This window comes from Oenanthe melanoleuca, chromosome 17 (genome assembly GCF_029582105.1).
Source record: "Oenanthe melanoleuca isolate GR-GAL-2019-014 chromosome 17, OMel1.0, whole genome shotgun sequence".
Classification (NCBI taxonomy): Eukaryota; Metazoa; Chordata; class Aves; order Passeriformes; family Muscicapidae; genus Oenanthe; species Oenanthe melanoleuca.
Genome location: NC_079350.1, coordinates 1381915 through 1402635, shown reverse-complemented (window position 1 = coordinate 1402635; position 20721 = coordinate 1381915). Strand labels below are relative to the sequence as shown.

The 20721-nt window shown below is 43.8% G+C and overlaps 1 protein-coding gene across 1 annotated transcript; it reads right to left on the bottom strand.

Moving 5' to 3' along the window:
- Positions 1–109: 109 nt before the first annotated feature.
- On the bottom strand, positions 110–19484 carry PSMB7 (proteasome 20S subunit beta 7). Its single transcript, XM_056505002.1, has 8 exons — positions 19349–19484; positions 19138–19231; positions 18744–18841; positions 18291–18431; positions 17651–17766; positions 11653–11711; positions 764–915; positions 110–281 (listed from the first exon to the last, which is right to left on the bottom strand). Exons 1-8 carry the CDS (start codon positions 19408–19410, stop codon positions 170–172), a joined length of 834 nt encoding a protein of 277 aa, XP_056360977.1. The 5' UTR covers positions 19411–19484; the 3' UTR covers positions 110–169.
- Between the last annotated feature and the right edge of the window lie 1237 nt (positions 19485–20721).

Genomic DNA, 20721 nt, shown 5'->3' with positions numbered 1-20721 from the left:
GCTCAGACCCCATGGGGTCAGTCCCAGAGCCCTTCAGGGCTGCACGAGCCTCACCTGCTCTAAAGGAGGAAGGGAGAAGCAGCAACAGCACCAGGTACAGACACACAGAGGAGATTGGGCAGAGCCTCTTTATTCTGCACCAGCTGCTCTGTCTGAGCACCCACAGGGTTCAGGATGTGTCCATGGTTTGCACGGTCTCATCCAACACCTCGAGCTCCAGGTGTGCCACATTCTCTGTGAGAACAGCAGTTGTTCCTTTTTCACACTTGTACCTACCAAACCTAGTAAAGAAATGGGGGAAAATTAGTCTGGAAGATGATCCATAGGAGAAAACTTGCATTTAAAATTTAGGAACTAATCAGCTTTAGAGTCCAAAAGTCCAAAGTAAAGAAACTCTGCTTACTGCAAAGTCTATACTGATTGCAATAACTGACAGAGTTTCAGATAAAGCAGCAACTTCAGGAAACCGTTTACAAAAATACTGCCATGTAAGGCAGGTTTTATTGAAATCAGTGGGCTCTCAAAGTGGTGGGGGACATTTGTGCTAAAAACCAAAGAACAAGCGATTTGCTAATGTCATGCAACTCTAGAATAATTCTACCAATGTATTTGCCTCTGTTCAGCTGCTGGTGCTGCAGCCTCTCGTTTGTGCTGTTTAACTGGAAGTCCTACAGACTGAAGATCACTGACAGAACTTGGGATTACTGAAAACAGGCCTTGCCAGGCAAAGCAGAGACCCCACAAGAGCTGTAGGATCACTCACCTGTCCCCCTTTCTGTTGGCCACATCATAGGGACGGAGGAAATCCAGCTTGTTCTTGCTGATGACGCAGATGTCGATGTTGCTGCCGGAGCCCAGGTCGTTGTAGATGCCGGCTGCAATGGCGTCCCGCACGAGCTGCTTGGCCTCCTCCTCCTGGGAAAGGGAGTAAGCTGTCACTGCCCCAGGGCTGGCACTGCCCAGGGCTGTGCATCCCTGAACCTGTGCAGGCTGAACTTGGAATAATGAGTGATGCAACAATAAATCAATCACCAGGTACTGCGGTCAAAATACTGCAGTTGGTTAAGTTTGTAGCACTAAGTGAAACAAAACAGGAACTTGTGCTACAGTAATGGATGTAAGTAAGCCACTGTTACTAGTTAGAAGGAACCAGAGAGCAACAGTGCCCACCTTATACAGCAGCACTCAGCAGTATCTTTTACATAGAAAAATTGCAAATTCACCAAAATATCCATCAGAATATTACACCAGATCTGTAAGATCACATTCCCTCCCACCACAGACTGGTGCTGCTGTGGAGGCCTCAGGAATATGAATTGATGGGACTGGCAGCCCCCAGGTCATTGCAGCAGCACTGGCTCCCTCTGCAGGCTGGGGCTGTTCCACACGAGCTGATGGGAAAAAATACCCACACTCAGCTCAGTGCCATCAGGAACCATCTGATACAGCCTCAGCTCCTGCTGTAACCCAGGCTGGAGAGCACCAGTCATGTCACAGGACACGTTTTCACGGACAGAGCCCCTCAGTCCAGCATGTGCCCTGCACCTGGAGAGCAGCAAGGGAACATCCTGCACCTTCAGCTCCACTGAGCCTGGCCAAAGGGTCAGAATGCAAGGAAAACAGATTGAGTCCATATAAATATATATATGGACATATGAATACATCATATACATACACAAATCTTTTCAATAGCCTAGAAAGTACAAACCAGAGAATGCAAGACCCCTTACTTCCTCTCAAAGGTGTGTTACTTACTTGAAAACACTGACTAGATCTGCCTATTCCTGTACAGAAATAGTAAGATTGGAACACATCCATGGGCAGAGGTGTGGACTCATTTTGTCCCCAGGTACGTGCAGCAGTGGCTGCTCAGCTCGCCCAGCAGATCCTGCTGGCATGCTGAGGCTCCCAGGCTCACTCTGCTCTGCTTTGCTGCTATTTCACACCTTGGAATAATCTTCTGCCACCAAACACCAGAACAAGAGCTGAGATCAACGCTGAATTTGATAAATGCAGCTTTTTCCATGCCTCATTTTCACAGGCTGTCTGTGCCAGGACCCTGCCCCATGCCAGCAGCAGTGCCAGGAGCAGCACCTCCCAACTGCAGCTGCTCCAGCCCCTAGTGCAGCTCAAGAGGAGCCCAAAATTAGCTCAGCTCCCACCCGCCTGCCCCAGCTGGGCCTGCCCTGCACTCCCTGGTGCCCCTCTGAACAGTGGGAATGACAATATTCCTGTGCCAGCAGATATAGGAGCAGAGCACAGCCCCCACTGAGCTACAGAAACAGCAGCAATTCTTACTTTACTCCCATTTTTACGACTATTAGTCTTTATAAAAAAAATAAATTGAATTACACTTCCTACCAAGCTGACTAGAACAATACAGCCATGCTGCAAAAATAACTCCTGTACCCTTCCTTCAGTGTTTTGGGCAATAAAATACTGATAAGCAAGTAATTCCTCACTTAACTGACAGAAGACTGTCAATGATTTGTTGCAGACTAAGGTTATTTTAGTACTATAGTGAAAGTAAATAAACCAAAGAAGTATGTGTAGATCTGTTTTAAGAACTAACTGGTAGCAAAAGTAGAGTAATTTTAAGTTATGTGAGTATTAGGTACAAGAAAATCAGCTTAAGAAAAATGCAGCAGATTGGTGGAATTCGTTCCACTCTTCCTTTTAATTTCATCCTTTTAAGTCAATACTGTAAACCTCACAGACTCCTCTAATTTAAATCTGATTTGCTTTTAAAAATGTACAGTATCACCCTACTGTTATCAAAACAGTTCAAAACCTACCCAATAAAGTGCAGTGGGAAGAGCTGAGCTGTAACTGCACTGAGAGCCCAGGCTGTAGTCTCAGCTCCTTCACTGACACAGTGCAGCTCAGTCTGTGAACACGCAGTAACTGTCATTAGCAAACCCTGCCTTTCTTCTTACAGTTTAGAAAGCTGAACAGAATAGCCACCAGAAAAACCCAAAATACTGCTTACAGAGATCCTGCAGCATGGAGTTCAGCAAGGACTGCTATTTACAGTCACAAAATACGGGATTAGCAGAAAAGTGCTGACACAGACTCAAGTACAGAGCCCTCAATGAGTCACTATAATAATCTTAAAAAACCCTAAAAGTTCAGAGTATATAAAAGGAGCACTTCCTGCTTTATGGTTGCAAAGACCAAGCTAACTGGGAATATCCTCCTCTGGGGCCCCCAGTGCTCCTTAAATGAGATTACAGGCGAGTGATGAAGTGTAGGGCAAGGCAGCGGTGACAGGCAGCGCTTTATGGAGCGATCTGTCTGTCCCCATTTCCCAGCCCACAATGTGTCCCTGGACTCCAATGTGCAGCTCCATTTACCTGCGTGTGACAAATGGCAGCGCTTGGCCGAGGCGCGGCGAGTCCAGCGCAGTAACGGTCAGCACAGCTGTGCCCTGGGACACAGCCCCCTTCATTACACTGACCACAGCACGGCTGCCAAAGGCTGCCTGAGGAATTGGGCAGCAAAGGCTCAAATAAATAACTCAGCACAGAAAGCTAATCTGAAACACTGTTTGATAAATTATTTATAACACAGACAATTGTCTGCATTTAATACTGGCGCTACTGGTAGCATCTTTAAAAGATGATTTATGTGTTGTAATGCCATTAAGCTTTATATGGGCCCACTGCTGGTTATAAAGTCTGCTGAGATTTAGAGAATGAGTTTTAAACTGTCACTGCAACATCATAGTAGATGGAGCCTGTATTAAATCTTTACTTTAAACCTGTTATCTGGAGAGTTGCAGTTTGCAGACACTCAGAGCTGATGGATTACCTCTCACAGCTGCTCTGCCACAAGTCCCAAACAGCACTGAGGAGCAACTTTTACACATTATTCTTGTATATGACTTGGATCAACTTTCTCTTCTCACTTAAGCGATTTCCAAATTTCTGCTGCTACTGAAGGAAAAAAAGAGACTTTCCTACAGATGAGGCTACTTCTACATTGTATTAATACTGACTTCACTAATAACCTGTAAACAAGTTCATCATTATGCTCCAGCAGCAAAGGGAGCAGCTGGAATGGCTTTGTAAACATTATTTCCTAACATTTTGTAACTTCACAAGCAAATTAAACAGGAGATGTCTTTTCCAGATTTTAAAACTTTAGAAATTATTGATTTTTTTTCTCTTACCAAAATAAAATTAATCCCTTCTGCAGGTCACCAGGACACTGTTAGGGATGGCAGTACAACACAGTGCAGTTCTCCAAAGCAATTCTTAGAAATATTTGAAATGCAATGCACAGTCAGTATAATGTGGATGAATAAACAAATGCAAATACTTACAACAGTCTTTTACAATGAGATTTGTTCAAATACTATAATATAAAAAATTGGTACTGAAAGTGAGAATTCCCAAGACTTGCGAGGGAAGAGGAGGGAAGGAAAAAAAAATCAGAAGCTTCAGGAAGGACAATGACAATAAAAAAATAAATCCATAAAGGAGTGTTGGGAATTTGGGGGTAGAAAGCAATACCTCTTAAAGGACATAAGCACCTACAGGAGCATAATTAGAGCCTTGAAGAGAATCAGCAGCAGGGGAGTGAGGGGCTGGGGTGGAGATCAGTCTGTAACTGGAAGAGATGCTGAAGTCTGCTCTAAGTCCAAAGAGAACAAACCTGAGAAGCAAAGGATTTTGTATTTCTTGTAAGGGAAGGCTGGAAGGCTCCAGCAGCAAGAATAGATTTGGTTTGGCTGTCAGGAAAGGGGCAGGCATGTGTCATTTAAACCACTCAGATTTAACAAGCCTTCCCCCAAAAAAAGTGCGTTTCCAGTGCTGCCTCAGAATGAGGAATGACACAACTTGTCTCTTTTTAATTGTTTTAATTAGACCTACGTGTTCTATGTTTGGGTTCATTGTGACTGAAGTGTCAGTAAATGTTTATTTTTCTAATCATTTTCTGCTAAGAACTTTCCAAATAAACTGCTCAGTAGTCCCTAATTATTATTCTCACAGGAAACAGTTTTTTCCCATTCTGAGGAAGCTGCCTGTGAGCGCAGGCTCATCCCCACCCCCTCTCTGATATCATACACCAGCAGTATAATAAACCACGTTAATATTTCATACCAGGCTGAAATATGCTGGAGTATCAATTCAACATCTGCTGTCTTTAGGGTACTGGCGTCCCACAGAGACACTTTCAATTTGTAATTGAGTTCTATACTGAATTAATCAGCAGTTTATCTTTTTTAGTAAAATAATGTCTTCCCCACTAACCTGGATTTACATTAACAATTTATGCCAAATTACCTGCCAAGACAAGAAACTTATATGATTCGGAACTACTGTTCAATAACATTAGATGCTGTATGTCATTCCCTACACGGGGATTAGTACAATTCATATTTCCAACAGCACAGAATTAAATTACAAGCTCTTTTCACAACTATGGGATTTCTTTAATACTATTCCCATTCTCTGAACTAAGAATGATTACAAAAACCTATTCAATCCATCACTTAGTAAAGTTCATGGGTTTTTAGGGAACTGATTCTTAAAATGGGAACTGGCTTAACAGCACCCAAGCTGTAAATCCTGCCAGGCTGCAGCTCCTCCTCTGGCCCTGCTGTGCTGCTCTACAGTAACACACCGACCCTCAGCCACCCAGAGATGCAAACCCTGCAAAAGACTACAGTTAAAGTTACTTTATGTTACTGCATATAAAAAAATTAATATCAAGCAATAACATGTCTGGCTTCAAATAAAGTAAACTCTGCTCATCTGACTATTGCTTTACCTCTGACAAAAGGATGGAAGGGAATGAAGGTTAACATTTTATTTGGAAAGACACCTTGGGCCCTCAGGTAATATATCCTTCCTAATACACCAAAATGCTCCATAAAGCCCAGGCTGGCTCCCTCCTCCTCCTCCTCCTCCCCATTCCCTCACAGCAATTGCCCTCGGCCCCACCAGCCCTCGCCGCGGGAGCGGCACTCGGGCTTCATGCCATGTGAAATATTTTCCAGTACATTTTGTCTGTGTTCTGCAGTTATGGGAGATATACAAACTGGAACAATTTAAACTGGAACACCTGCTCCTGAGAAATGCATCAAAAATAATTACCTGTCCTGCCCCTACCCTGTGCAGTGAAATGATCTCTTAACACAGAGCCCTGCTTCTGGCCAGCTTCTCTACATTATTACGGACAAAGTTTAAGTGTTACTTTCATAAAGGTGAAGAAATTGTTGCTCCTTGACATGCAGCAGGGTCCAATTTACACAAAGGTAACATTTATTTCCCTTGATGCAGTCTGCAAACAGCAAACTGGAAGGTAGCACTGCTGGGTATCTGAGAACTCGGACTGGTGCTGCCAGCAATGTCCCACCGAGCTGAGCACACAAACCTTTCATTCTAAAAGCACCCCACAACACACCTCTCCTGCAATCCCAGCCATGCCAGAACATACCTAGCTGGCATATTCCAAATCAGCCCAGAATTCCTGTTTAACACTAGTTCCACAAAGGAAATCGATCCAGGGCACAGCTCTGTGAAAGATGATGAAAACAGTACAAACTGTCCAATGTGTCAGGCAGAAACCAGGCTGCCACAGGATAATTGTGATCTAACCTAAGAATAAGAAACAGGTATGATAAGCCTTTATTTTCTGGCTGACTGTATGCACTAATACGTGATATTTACCCATGGAAATCCATGTACCCAGGAGACACGAACACAGCAATGTCAGGAGAGCTGAAAACTGCAGTGCCACAAGCTCTGGCAGCAAGGAGTGAAGATATGCCACTAACAACAATCTCAGTTCCTGTCAGTGGATAATGAAATACACAACACACAGAAACACAAAGTCCTGATTTTTGCTCACCAAGTCAGATTTCACCCCTCCCTCCCCCCCATTTACTTAATTCTGTGTTTGACACCAACAGAGGTTCAAGTATCTCAGGCAGGCTCTCCAGCCTAACTCCCATAGTCTGGCTTGATCTCCATTGTCTGCTGCCAGAGAGGAGCCCACAAACCTCGCAGCAAGTGGTCACCGTCGCACAGAGTCATTAAAGCTGCGGTGTCAGCTGGGGGATCAGCGCGGCTGCCACACCTGAGCCCCAGGGCTGATCACCATCACTAATGAACACAGGGCTCATCTGCAGCCTGTCACTGCTCCCAGCCCGGCACACACACACACAGACAACGCTGCCACACAACTATTGTTAAAGATTAGAGCCTTTTGGCAGATTCCAAAAATAGCTCAGTATTGTTGTCAGTAGTTAATAAACAAAAATAATTCTGCCATATTGAGGGGCAGTAGGAAATGTGAGCACAGGAACATTTGAAGGATCTGTGTGTCAGCTGTTTAAAAATGGAAGAAAGTGACATGTTTTCATAATATTTTGTAGTGTGCCTGATGCATTATTTTACTGAAATAAGAGGTGCATAGTGAAAGCTGCACTCAGGCTACTTTGCATTTTGATACCACAAAGAACCCAGAGCACATGAAGCACCCCAAGGAAAGCACTCAGCTACTTCACTCAGGGATTAGGGGTACTCAGAAATACCTCAAAAACCACTTGTCCCAAACCTGCCCACCAAACTGCTCATCAGATTGCTCCCACCCAAAGGGGTGAGCCAAAGCCCCACTGCAGAGCAGTCACCAAAGCACACCAGGGGATCACCCTCCCCTCTGGTGGGACAGCATAGCTGCTGCAGCACAAGAGGGCCTGTGCTCCATGTGGAACACACTCACAACAGTCCTCTCCTCGTACTCGTCTGTTCTTACCCTCCAGGGTATTTTTGTTTTCATTCAGTACCACTTGATTTCCTGCCACACTTAAGAAATGGTATAATAAATTACCGTAAATATAATCTCACACATTTGTGGTGATCTATCCTAGAAATAATTATTAAGTATCTGCCAGACTATCTCCTTTCTTCCAGCTGTTCTGCTCCTGAACTCACTATTCCAAGACTTATTTTCTTTTCCTTGCAAAAGTTCAGTTTTCTGTAGCTTCTGATTCTCTTCCTTTTGGAGCCTCTTTTTATTAAATTTGGCTGTTTTGATGAAACACAGAAAATAAATGAAGTTACAAGCAGCTTTTCCTTGCTTAAACAAGAAGTCTACAACATAGCCCCTCTGTGCATCAAGTAATTCTACAGACAAAATGCTTCTACATTTCAAACACCAGAAATCAAATACCAGAAGAAAATATATCCCTCCTCCCCATCTCCTGAGGAATTCAACCACCACAGGATAGACAAACCCAGAATCCCAGCATTTAATTCTGTAGACACTTTTTTCCCAGCTCACAATGCTTTCCATATCCACTGACTCAGAGTATTTCTTTACTATTGTTTAACACCGGAAGGCACAAATGCATTTACAAAATGACTGTAAGGTTTAAAAACCAGTGGTGACTCTATTGAAAGAAAAATTGGCTGCAATGAAAGATCTAAGCTCAAAACACTCCATTAGATGTGCTGTTCTCCCACTTATGACTTTTAAAGGAGATCTATAGCTGCCCACATGACAGATTAATATTGTTCCACAGTAGTTAGGTGCTTGGCATTACATTTTTGAAGCATCTAGAGGCCTTCAGGGCTGAAAGTGTTCCCATCCTCAGCGATCTATAATGGTTCCTCTAGAGGCCAGCACTCCTTCCCACAAACCCTGCCTCCATAAATCAGGCTGCACAAGTGGCACTTGGGGACGTCACCATCCATCTCCAGAGCTCCTCTGAAGGATGGTGGGTACAGACCATCTCCCAGCACTGAAGCCAGGGAAAGGACCATCACAGTTGGCACTGATAAAGCATGTGCTACTTAAATCTGAAGACACACTAAGTCTATGGAAAAAAACACATCCTGCTGGTGTTAGCATGCCTCAGGCACTGGGAGAAGCTTCAGCAACTCATCTTCAAAAGGCAGAGAGCCAGGGCTCTAGAAACCTGCAAAAATTGGCTAAGCCTGCAGTCTTTTTTTATTTTTTTTTTATTTTTTTATTTTTTTTAGTTGAGCATCTTCAAAGTCTACGATTTTAACTGTAGGGCACAGCAGCTGCCACTGCAGATTTGATCCTCTCAGCTTTTGGCAGCTCTCAACTTGAAATTCTAGCAAAAGAATTTTTCAAGTTGCTATTATTGCCTGTCATGGATTTATAAATATTGTGCACTATCTGCTGTGGCATGGCTCTCCTGGGACACCAGTGCATGCCAAAAGCATAACAGAATGAAAAACAGTTCCTATTCTTCAAATAAATGCTAATTTTTTTTAACTGTGCTCACACGATGCGTTTGGTGATCAGCTTCAATAGTACAGAATATATATCAGAGGCAAAAAAGCTGATTGTCTTTTCCAGTAGTATTCAGCTGCTACTTTTATTAAGCTTGTTTAATTACATTCCAGATGCTAATTTGCAAGTTGATACCAGAGGGTGCAGGACAGTTTGCCTTTGAATCATTTTTCTGTGATGTGATGGTCTTGAAGCACACCACTACCCTCCAGTAGCCCTAGCAAGCTATTCTGACAATTAGTGCAAAAGAAAGGAGCATTGATCTTGACAGAAAAATAATTTTCTACATATTTTATTAAATTAATCTCCACCAATTTTATCTTCACTGCCATTTCATAGCAAGTTTTATGTAAAATATATATAGCATACTTCAGATTTAATTTGGATTCATTTCAATAGAAGTATTTCTTATTTTACTAATTTACTGAAAAAAGCCCCCCACATCTGACTTAAAATGTAAATACAAACTCACAGCCATAACAGAATATGAGGAAGTGGTTTGCAGCACAGTTGAGCTTTATCATATGAAACCTTGCTGGTTTGGTTAATACAATTCCTGAACTGTTATTAGATAACAGATTATCCAGGAAAACCAAAGGAAGGGTTAAGGTGCATGCCGGTCTCACAGATCTAAATATCTATTTCAACAAATTGGTAGGCTGCATTTCTACATGCTTGTTATAAGTGACTATCTGCTGCCACTTATGGTTGTGTGTGAAGACAGTTTAATGAGGATGACCTTTCTAAATAGGAAAATTTAGAGATTTACCAGTTTTTGGTGCCTTTTTCGGTTGCTCTTAAACAAGAAATGACTTAAAATCCAAGCTTCAAAGCTAGCTAAGAATAAATGAGAATTATAGTTGCACAGCACAGCTCTTTGCCATTTGCATCTTGGAAAGAGGACTATAGTGCTGTAGCTGTTGTGTGCAGGGATTTGCAGTCCGTGTTTTCAGTGGAATGGCACACATGCCAAGTGCACAGTCACACAGGAGGCTGGAAAAGGAGACTCTCATTCTTACAGCAGCACAAGAGAAGAGGGAAAAACAGAATCTTCCTCTTTCTCTCTCTCTCTCATGGCTCTATCAGCCATCTGGTGTGAGGATCCTTCCCAGAGACACTTGGGAGCCTATTAAACACATTCCAATATTTCTGATAACAACTGTAAATATACTAGAGGCCAGAAGTCCAGTGTCTTCAGATGCTGTCCAGTCACAGGAATCCTGATCCCACTGCGTGTCCCTAACTCTGCACACCTACAACTCTTGCTTACATACTGACAGGAGAGGGGCCAGGGATAACTGCAAAACTGCTTCTTACTAATGCTGAAGCAATTAAGTAATGGCAAACTTCTCAAAACAAGGTAGGGGAGTTGACTATTTTTTTAAAAATCTGCTGGAATTGCACACTGTGATTTGTTAAGAGATGTACCAAGGTACAACAGATCATCTCACATTTTAAACTTTACTTAAACTTCAACAGCTTTATAGAGAGGAACTGTGGATTTGTGGGACCATCACCTAAAACCACAGTGCACTTGAGGGGGAGGAAATGACCCACAGCAGCTGCATTACAAAAATGAGAAGCATCTGAAGACCTCTGCTGATAGTAAACTTTCTCCTTTTCTGCATTGTTCAGTGATACTGAAGACCTCCAAGCTTTGTTTTATCTGCCCTTTTAGGCTGAAATGATTGCAACTGTTAGTGTTGCAAGTCGTTTTTAATGGGTTCAATTTTCAATCTTGTGTTCAATTCTCATTTTTTCTTTACTGTGGAGTTATTAATCAATTGGAATGAGAAGGAGCATTCACAGAAAGTCTGAAGAGATTAATGTGATTTAAGAGGACTTGACATTCCTGGGGCATTTCGTGAAATAGTTACAGAAAACCCTGTAATTGTTTTGTAGTTAATTTCATCTGGATTCTCAGGGTTTAGATTAGCAGTATGGCATGACCAAATGCAAGAAATAGTTCTGAACATACCCCATCAATCAGAATTGTTTTAGGTACTACCTGAACACTTTGTTGCATTCTCTTTTCAAGACTGAGAGAGAAGGACAGACTGACAGAAAGACAACAATATTGACCGTGCAAGGACTGGTAAATTCGTGAAGTCAACTATAACCAGTAAGCTGGGTGTTTTGAAAGCTTTCACCTACACTCAAATCACACATTTTCCCATATATAAATACAGCTTCTTGCGAATTTATTTATTTTACCCATCAGTTTTTACAGCTTTGCAGTAAGTTGACATTAGTACATTTTAAGTTCAGCAAAACTAGAGAAGATTTACCTTTTTTTTAGAGTTGCAAACCTCCTAAATTCTCATGAACATGAGGATTGCTGAGGGAAGAAACAGGGAAGTTTAAGAACCCAAGACTTACCTCCATGTCGGGTTTGTATTTATCTTCAAACACTGCCATGGCCGCGAGCGATCCTGAACCTGTGGTGACAACACCAGGACACCCCTTTAGCCACTGGATTTAGGAATGGCAATTTTTTTAAAGAAAAATCTAGTACATCTTAGCACAAACCAAACTGAAGCCCACCTTAGGTCCCTCTGCACTGTACAGTGTCTACTGTTTAATCCTGGGGATACAGCTGTGTGCACAGCCTCAGCACAGGCCCATCCTGACAGCCTTTCCTTCTTATTTGAACATAAGATATAAAAACGAGGTTAGAAACAGAGTTAAGGGAATGCCACCCTTTGCAGTCTCTACTCCTCCATCCCTCCCACCCCACTTTGTGCCTGCCCCTCTGAGAAGGGAGCAGGAATGAGGAGATGGCCCCAGCCCTTGGGATGAGCTACCCAGCAGTGGGAACAGGGCAGGGGCTGCTGCCAGCAGCAGATGTCCCCTGTAGTTAAACAGTTAATTGTGCTCCTGCTTTGTGCCATTGTTTTTACAATAATCAACAATAACAGCTGAACAAAGTGCCAGAGACGTGCAGTGATGGAACAGGAGCCATCTCTGCCCAAAGCACTGTGACTGCACGGTTATAAATGTGCTTTTCAAGAATTAACACAAAAAGCAGGATGATCCTATTTGAAACTGTAAACTTGCTTTGTTCAGAAAGAGTGAGCTTTCAGGAAGATTTTCTTGTCTGTCGGTGGCCCTACCCATATTTCAGAGAGCACTACTTTTGGGGAGTGAATAAAGTTACCTGCAATTTTTTACTCCAATTAGAAGATTTTTTGGCATTTATTACTTTTTAACTTGTTTTGCATAGTGCTATCTGTTTAGCTGGGTCACAGAGAAAGCCGTATTTCCTATTTAAAATGATTTGTGTATATCGCTTGACCACCTCAATGGTTTAGTGAAAGCAAAAGGCAGCGATTAAACAGTTTCAAATGAGGTGTCCTGCTGATTTTATCAAGTCTGCTGAATGTATAATGAAAAAGGAGAAGCTGACAGTGACACTGTTGAGAAAATACAGACTACCTTAGCTGAACCATTTAAGGAGGTCCAATTATAGATCAAATTTAAAGGGTTGAAACAGCAGATTTACAGACACAAATCAATGAACATGGTAATCCTGATGAATATGACAGATATTCCTGTTACAGAATATTGCTGTGGTTGAGGATCATTACCTTTACAGTACCAAATACATCACATCTAAAAGCAGTAGGACACTCTAAGTGTGTACTTGTATTGCAGGCAATGACTATTCATTTACACCTTGGAGCAATACACAACTCCATTTTTTAAATGCTGAAACTGAGAATAAAGACGATTTTAAAGCAACTAATAGCAAAACTGAACTGCTGATGCAAACAGCTGATATCACAGAACAAATCACAAATAAAAGGAATTTTACTGACCCTTCAAACAAGGTTAAAATAAAGCGTGTGCCAAAACAAATAAAGAAACCTGAACAATAAAATAATAATTCTTCTGGAATTATATAGGAATATTTCTAATGAGAGGGGAAAAGGAAATCTGGGCTATGGTCTCAAACCAAACCCATGTTCTTGCTATACCTAAATGAAGGCCTACCATGAGCTGAGTAGGAAGCCTCAAAGCCTGGAAAACAACCTTATTTTTGGGGAAAGGTTGACAAAATCAGAGTACAAAGACTAGAAAATGTGCCAGAAAGCAAGCATAAAATGTAATATCTGACCAAAATTACTACATTAGCTATTTAGCTGGGAAAAAGTGATCTTGATTTCTTAAAACTTCTACTGACAAATAAAAAATTATCAATAACACAATTGCATACACAGCTCAGGCTGAATTCCTCCAGCTCCTTTTAAAAAGAAGTTCCCAAAAGAACTTACGGGCAGGAAATCAGTAACTTAAAGAAGAAAAAAATAAAAAGGAAAAGGTGGGGGGAATCTTATGTTACAGTACATGAAATCCTTTATACATAAAGAATTACACTTAATTATTTATCTCACTATGTTACCAAGACACAAATAAATGCCAAATCTACTATCAACCTTAAATAAATAAATCCAGACAGTCATATAATGCAAATTTTCAGAGTTGCTTAAAGTCTTAACTTAATTAAACCTACATGTAGACATTTACATCTGAAAAGCAAGATCCTAAGGAGGTTCTAGCAGAACAGGAAGCAAGAAATGCTGAATAGATTCGCTTCATTTTTTCTCTAGTGCTTATAAATCCTAAACAAGCTTGCATTTAAAATTAACATAGCAAAAGCCTCCCAGCACAGCTAAGCATTCCCTGAAAGAACAGATTTTCCTGATTTTAAATAGCACAATGAAAATTCCTCACTCTTCCCAGCAGCAGATGTAACCCCCGTGTTTTCAGGAACACATCTGAGTGTCTGCATCAAAACAAAGCATGTTTGACAACAGCACCAGGACCTGCTGTGGAAAACCCTCCACATGCAGACATCCCCTGAGCACAGGGCTGAGCAAACCCACCTGCACTCTGGGACTGGCCTGGACATGCAGCACAGACAGTGGTGAGAACTTCACTGTCCCACTGCACCCACCTCCCTCTCCTGGTCAAATTCCACTTGCCACCCAAACAACCCCACAAGGTTCCAGCTGCCTCCTGAAAGCTGCATTGTGACAGCAGAGCGGGCAATAAAACTGAGAACTTAAGTAAACACTGCAAGCACCGTTTTCTTATTGCAGCTCCTATAAAAACACAGAAAACTTGGATATTAAGGGTCTATGGAGAACTTGTTTGTGTGTGGGGAAACAGCTGCTCTCTTGTCCGTGCACTCACTGCCCACCAATAATTCATTTTTAACAAGCATGCTTTGCCTTTATGCAGAAACAAGCATCACAATTCCCAAACAGAATGTCTGGAGAAGGATAAAATCCAAACATGGCAAAACACCACACATTTCCTTGGGGTGATTCCCCATCTCATACACACGAACACTGATTGAAGTCACCACCAGCTCACATTCAGCAGCACTTCCACCTCAAATTCATTAAAACCTCCAGGAAAATGTGACAGTGTGTCCTTAAACCGTGTCTTTACCTGAGCTCAAAGTAACACCAAATTAGGTATTTAATCTTAGGTAAGATTTCAAACTAAGCTCTGCAGAAATAGGACATTTTCTTTGTTGGAATTATTTTTTCCATATGTTTAAAATTTGTGTCTCTTCTGTATGCGAGCAATAAGAATAATTAAATCAAAGGATAATTGGCAAAGTCATACTTCATTTGTATTATATAGCATTCAGGAAAAACGCCTTTCAGATCTTTAAAACCCACTAAATGCTAAGAATGCTTACACTTAACATCAAGTAAAAAATGCCATTTCAGTTCCAAAGAATTTACTTTGCATATATTTTCAGTAAACTACACTTCATATATTGAATCCTATTCCTGAATCATATATTCAGGAAACATTAATCTAATGTCTACACGCATAAAAATAATGAGTGCAAACAAATTCTACAGAACTACAGAAGCTGAACTACTTGGAGGCAAATGCTTTTCTGTCTCCTGATTAGCATGAACCAGGTAAGTTATGAAACGATAAGAGAATTTACTGTTCTCTCCTTTAAGTAACACTGGTCATTTCCTGAATTTTCCCAACCAAGTTATTAAATTTTCTGCATGCAACTGCAATAAATTTACTTTAAAAATATCATCTGGTCTTCACTTGAGCAGTTGTACCACTTCAGTATTGATTTAAAGTGAAAGATAATTATTGATACATAGCAAAAAAGTGCAGCTCACAATTTTCACTGTGAATTACAACTGTGAGAGCTTTTCTAAAGCAGATACACTGGATGTTTTCAGCAGAACCTCCACTGAAGACAAGTCCTCATAGCCAAATACAGTCCATCTCCTCACCCAAGGACCTGTTTGCTGCCACACCAGAGGAGGTGCAGAGCTTTGAGAGCAACATTTAGCACTTTCCCATCCATCACTGCCAGGGCTCCCTGACAGGACATTTATTCACACGCACTCATTGTTATTCAATTTGCTGCTCATCCCAGGTAAGAATTCCGTGATCTCGGCAGCCCCTTGGACTGGGATCATTTTTCAGTGTGGCTCCTGGCTGGGGGCTGGCTCCCAGCAGTGGGAGTTCTTGCTCTGCAGCATGACACTGCCACTGCATGAAGAGCTGATTTATGAATATGAAGCACCACTGGCACCAGGGGAGCAGCTCCAGCCACGAGAGACTACTGAACACTCTGCCTGCTTCCAAAAGCTCAACCACACACTTCAAGTGCTTTAATTTTATGCATGCATTTCATTATAAGCCTTGGCCAGAAGCTTTCCTAGACAAGCCAAGCAATCAGACGATCTTGCATCGTTTGCTGAAATCCAATTTTGTCCTTTGTCAGCATAAACAGTATAATTTGATGTTCTCACTCCTGAGTAAGCACTGTGTACCTTTTAAACATCTCCTGCAAGGCAGGACACCACTCTGTCCATCCAGACAGACCAGCACACCAAAATCAAACTCAACTTCTCAACCGCTTTTCCTATTTAATACTAAATTTCCAGAAGTTAAATGACCAAACATACCTACCCTGATTTAATAAACTGCCTTTAGAACATTTGGGATAAAATACCCCAAAAACCACTAGATTAGTCTAAGGCTGAAATACAATTCCAACTGCTACCTTCAACTTGACTTTCCATAGTTTTTGTGCTATCTTGATTCTATCTTTCATCTATATGCATTAGATAATTTTTTACTAAAACATCCTGGTCACTGGAGGAAGTGTCAGTGCACCAGGGGCGGGAAGGTGAAGGACCCTGATGCTGAGAAGGGCTTTGTCCCTTATAGCATGGCTAAAACGAATGTGTGAGCATCAGCTACACATCTGGTACTGCCCACAGCAAACCAAAGTTTAAGCTACACAAAACTTAATCCTCTGATATTCTACTTCCCACGCGTTTGTACTTGCTCTGCTACCATGCTATTTTTGTGGAGGGAAAGAGGAGCTGCCAGGATTTCCCAACCGCGTTTAAAGCTTTTAAAGCCGAGGCAGGAAAGCCAACATGTGCGGAGAGCAGAGCGCGTGTCGTGGTGCAGGGGAGCCGCTCCCACAGCCCCGTTTGGGCCAGTTCCCGAGGCCCACAGCCCCTCATAGCCCCCAACAGCCCTCAAAGCCTCACGGGCCCTCATAGCCCCCGCGATGACGTCACGTGCGCGCGCCGCCGTGCCCGGGCCGCGGGCGCCACCCAGCGGCCGCGCGCCGCCGCAGCGCCCCGCCCGCCCGGCCCCACTAATTGCGAGCGTCAATCACGGCCCCGTTACACCGCTACCGACCCCGGCTCCGAGGGACAGCAGGAAAGTGGGAACCTCCGCCATCTCCAGCAACAGCCTGAGCAGGTGTTCTAGCCAAGGATGCCAGCCAGAAATAGAAAATGTTAATGAGAATCTATAAATGTGTGTTTTCCCAGCACAGCAGCAGCATAAAAGCTGCACCAGGCACAGGCTGGCTGATTTACTAATCTGATACACTTGGTTATCAGATCGGTTTTCTGCTATACTTATTTGAACTTTCTGTTACACTTCCATGGCTCTACCAAACATAAGCTTCCTTTTAAAATAATCCAAGTCTTCCAAACAAAACATAAGTTCCCCAAGTGAAATTTGTACAAACCACAAGTTAGGACAATCTGCAAATCAAGTTTCTGAGTATTTTTTTTTCTTTCAGCAAGGTTTTGGGAATCCCACAATTCTTGTGACTTAAGATGTGGAACACACACAGCAACATTCAACAAATATCAGATTTCTGGCAGCTGAGTTTTATCCAAGCCTATGTTTGTGAGGAAACATAACAGTGCACCTGCCTTATAAATACAGGTATAGCTTTATCTGTGCAGTGAGACCCACACAGCTCCCAGCAATCAATGGCATTTAACAACAACCACTCTAAGTAGCAGGTTTAACCCTCCCCATGCCCTGGCCCCGCGGGAGCAGCACTCACCCATGGTGACGTAGGGCAGCTTGTCGGTGGATCCGTGGGGGTGGATGCTGTACAGGTGGGGGCCCGTGACATCCACTCCCCCCAGCACCAGCGCCGCGCCGATGTAGCCCTGGTACCTGGGAGCAATGTCTGTGTGTGAGTCTGAAGCTCTTAACACAGCACAGGCATTTGGGAACTGTGCTGCAACTGCCCAGGTACAGCTCTGTACTAAACAGGCTGCTTTTACCAGCTGGCAGCAATAAAGCAAGAAAAGTACTAAAATATGGTTTATCTCAGTGTTCAGCAGACTTTCTGAGGCAATGACTCCATCACAAATCACAGGAAACTCCCACTTTTACAAGCTTGCACTACAAGTTCTATTACTGGTCCAGCCTTCTCATCACAAGGATACACAGAAGTTTTCATGGGTGTGATTAAGTATTAATTATGTATTTATTATATACTAATATCCTTCTATTTTTGTTGTGTGATTGCCGCAGAATTCTCCAAAACCCAGTTAAGCAGCCCATAAAGCAAAGAGCAATTATTAAATCTTTCCTGAAGTCTTGTTATGGAAGGCCAAGCAGGCTGAGACAGGATGCTCCTTAAGCATCATTTGGTGGTTTTACCAGCACTGTTAATCAACAAGAAACTCAGTTACCTGAACAGCATCTGCTTGAGCATCCGATTGGCGGTGACAACTCGTGGGAGCCGCCCTGTGGACAGGGAGTGGAGCTCCAGGTTGGAGGAGATGAGCTGAGTTGTCATCTCAGTGTCTGCAGCTGTTCCAGCACCACAGCAGCTGAGGAATGTGATGAGCAAATGAGGAAAAGGAGACAGAAACCTCCATGCTTCATGCAACAAGCAGAAATTTTCTCATTGTAAAACTGAGGGAGTTAAGTTCTCACACAGAGTGCATGAAACAAGAGAGTCTGCTTAAGTGTAAATGGAATACCATGAACCCCCAAGCCCTGCTAATAAAATATCATTTTGAAACATAGCTTAATATTTGATGTTAGCAAAGAACACGGCTAAAAACCCCAGTACCAACATAATTACACAATATCGTACACAAGAAACAATTTACTATCCAACAAAAAACTGCAACACTTACTAGATATTAGGGGAAATGAAGTGTATTTTCGAACAGTTCTTGTCAGCAACAACCATGCCCTCAGTCGCTCTCGTATCCGCTCCGAGGACGATGCCATCCTGCAGGAAAGGAGAATTAATTATTCCTAAAGCCCCGGGGCAGGCGGGGTCTCGGGACGGGGCCGGGCACGCCGGGGACTCGGGATGGAGCCGGGCCGGGCACGCCGGGGGCTCGGGACGGGGCCGGGCACGCCGGGGGCTCGGGACGGGGCCGGGCACGCCGGGGGCTCGGGACGGGGCCGGGCCGGGCCCGCCGGGGGCTCGGGACGGGGCCGGGCCGGGCACGCCGGGGGTGACTCAGCAGCGCGGAGCCTCCGCCGCGGGCCCGGCCCGGCCTCGCCCCGCACCCGCCTCACCTTGAAGATGACGCCGGCGATGGTGGTGCCGGTCTTGCGCGGTGCGGGCACCCGCAGCCCCTTCTGCACGAGCTCGGCCTCCAGCAGCGAGTTCCTACAACACAGGCGGCGAGTGAGGCCGGGCGGAACGGTCCCCCCGCAACGCCACACCCCGGCCCGGCCCCGCGCTCCCCCCGGCCCTGTCCCGCTCCCGCCGCCGCCGCCGCCTCACCGAGCGCAGTTGTCGAAGCTGAAGCCGCCGGCGGGCGCGCTCAGCACGGACAGGGCCGCCATGTTCCGCCGGGCACGGGGGGGCAGTGAGCACTTCCGGGGCAGCGAAATGGCGGCGGGGCCGCGCGCTGGGGGGCGGGGCTGGGAGGGGCGGGGCGGGGGCGGGGCCGAGAGGGGCGCGGCGGCCGCCAGGGGGCGCTGAGGGGCGCGATCCGAGCCTTGCGTCCCGCCTTTACAAACAGTGGGAATCTGCGCGGAGGGGCGGAAACCGCCCCAAAACTGACCCAAAACCGCCCCTAAACCGACCCCAAAACCGCCTCAAAACCACCTGAAACCGACCCAAAAGTGATCCCAAAGCCGCCCCTAAACCGACCCTGAACCCAACCCTAAATTGACCCTAACCGATGTGATGGCAATGGAATGGTTCTGTGGCAAAAAAAAAAAAAAAAAAGAAAGAAAAAAAAAAAAAAAAAAAAGGAAATGCCCATTTTTAAAGCTGCAGGAGTTCTGCTGTATGTCACTAACATTAATGTAGTGCGTTCTGAGTGAGCTGCATCCAGCCTCCAGCTTGATTTTCCCTCCTTTGTCCCAAACCATTGCAGGAATGCTCAAATATGTCCACGGAGAGCAGAACCTCTGGCCACATCTGCATAAAGGATGTGCTTTAAAGCCCGACAGTGAGGTTTTTCCAAAGTTCACGCATAGTTGCTTTCTAGATATTATAAGTGCCTGAAATTTAAAATATTCTTGATTAAAAAAAAATTAAGTGCCATTTTTCCAAAACATTAAATATTAATTACTTGACACCTTCTTTCTTGCAGGAAAATGAACTTGGGGGGGTCTCCTGGGTCCAACATGATCTGCATGTCTGCACTGTCCCTCCTAATTATTGAAAAATTACTGTTCTCCACCAGGTGATGTTCAGACGAACAGGAAAAATGGGGTGGGTGGGCAAAGCTACTGAGCAATATCTACTTTTTCCTCCAATGCTCAAAAATACTTGCCAATGGGAAAGAACACAGCCACAGGGAAGAAATCCAAACCCCAGCCTCTCTCTTGTTTGTGCCAGTCTTGCAGAAAAAAACCACCAGACCAAGCAAGACCATCCTCAAAGTAAACACATAGAGAACCTGAGCTCTGCACACTCTTCTCCCCTTCTTTCAGCCCCTGGGTCACTGAAATCCCATGTTCTTGTACACCAGTAAAGCTGGGAAGCTGTCTGAGAGACAGAAAATCCTGCTGCCAGATGCTCTCTTTTCATTCTAAAACAATTGTTTTTCTCTTCACTTGATAAAGTTAAAATAAAAAGTCTCTGGGGTGAATTACAGCCATCAAAATTGGATTGGCATATAAACTGTGGAGCAGTTGGTGGTG

Coding starts and splice junctions, on each gene's coding strand:
- PSMB7 (XM_056505002.1), bottom strand. CDS start 19,410: ATGGCGGCCCTGTCCGTGCTGAGCGCGCCCGCCGGCGGCTTCAGCTTC. Junction 18,842..19,137: donor TCGCCGGCGTCATCTTCAAG/GTGAGGCGGGTG, acceptor CCTTTCCTGCAG/GATGGCATCGTCCTCGGAGC. Junction 17,767..18,290: donor CTCAAGCAGATGCTGTTCAG/GTAACTGAGTTT, acceptor CATTGCTCCCAG/GTACCAGGGCTACATCGGCG.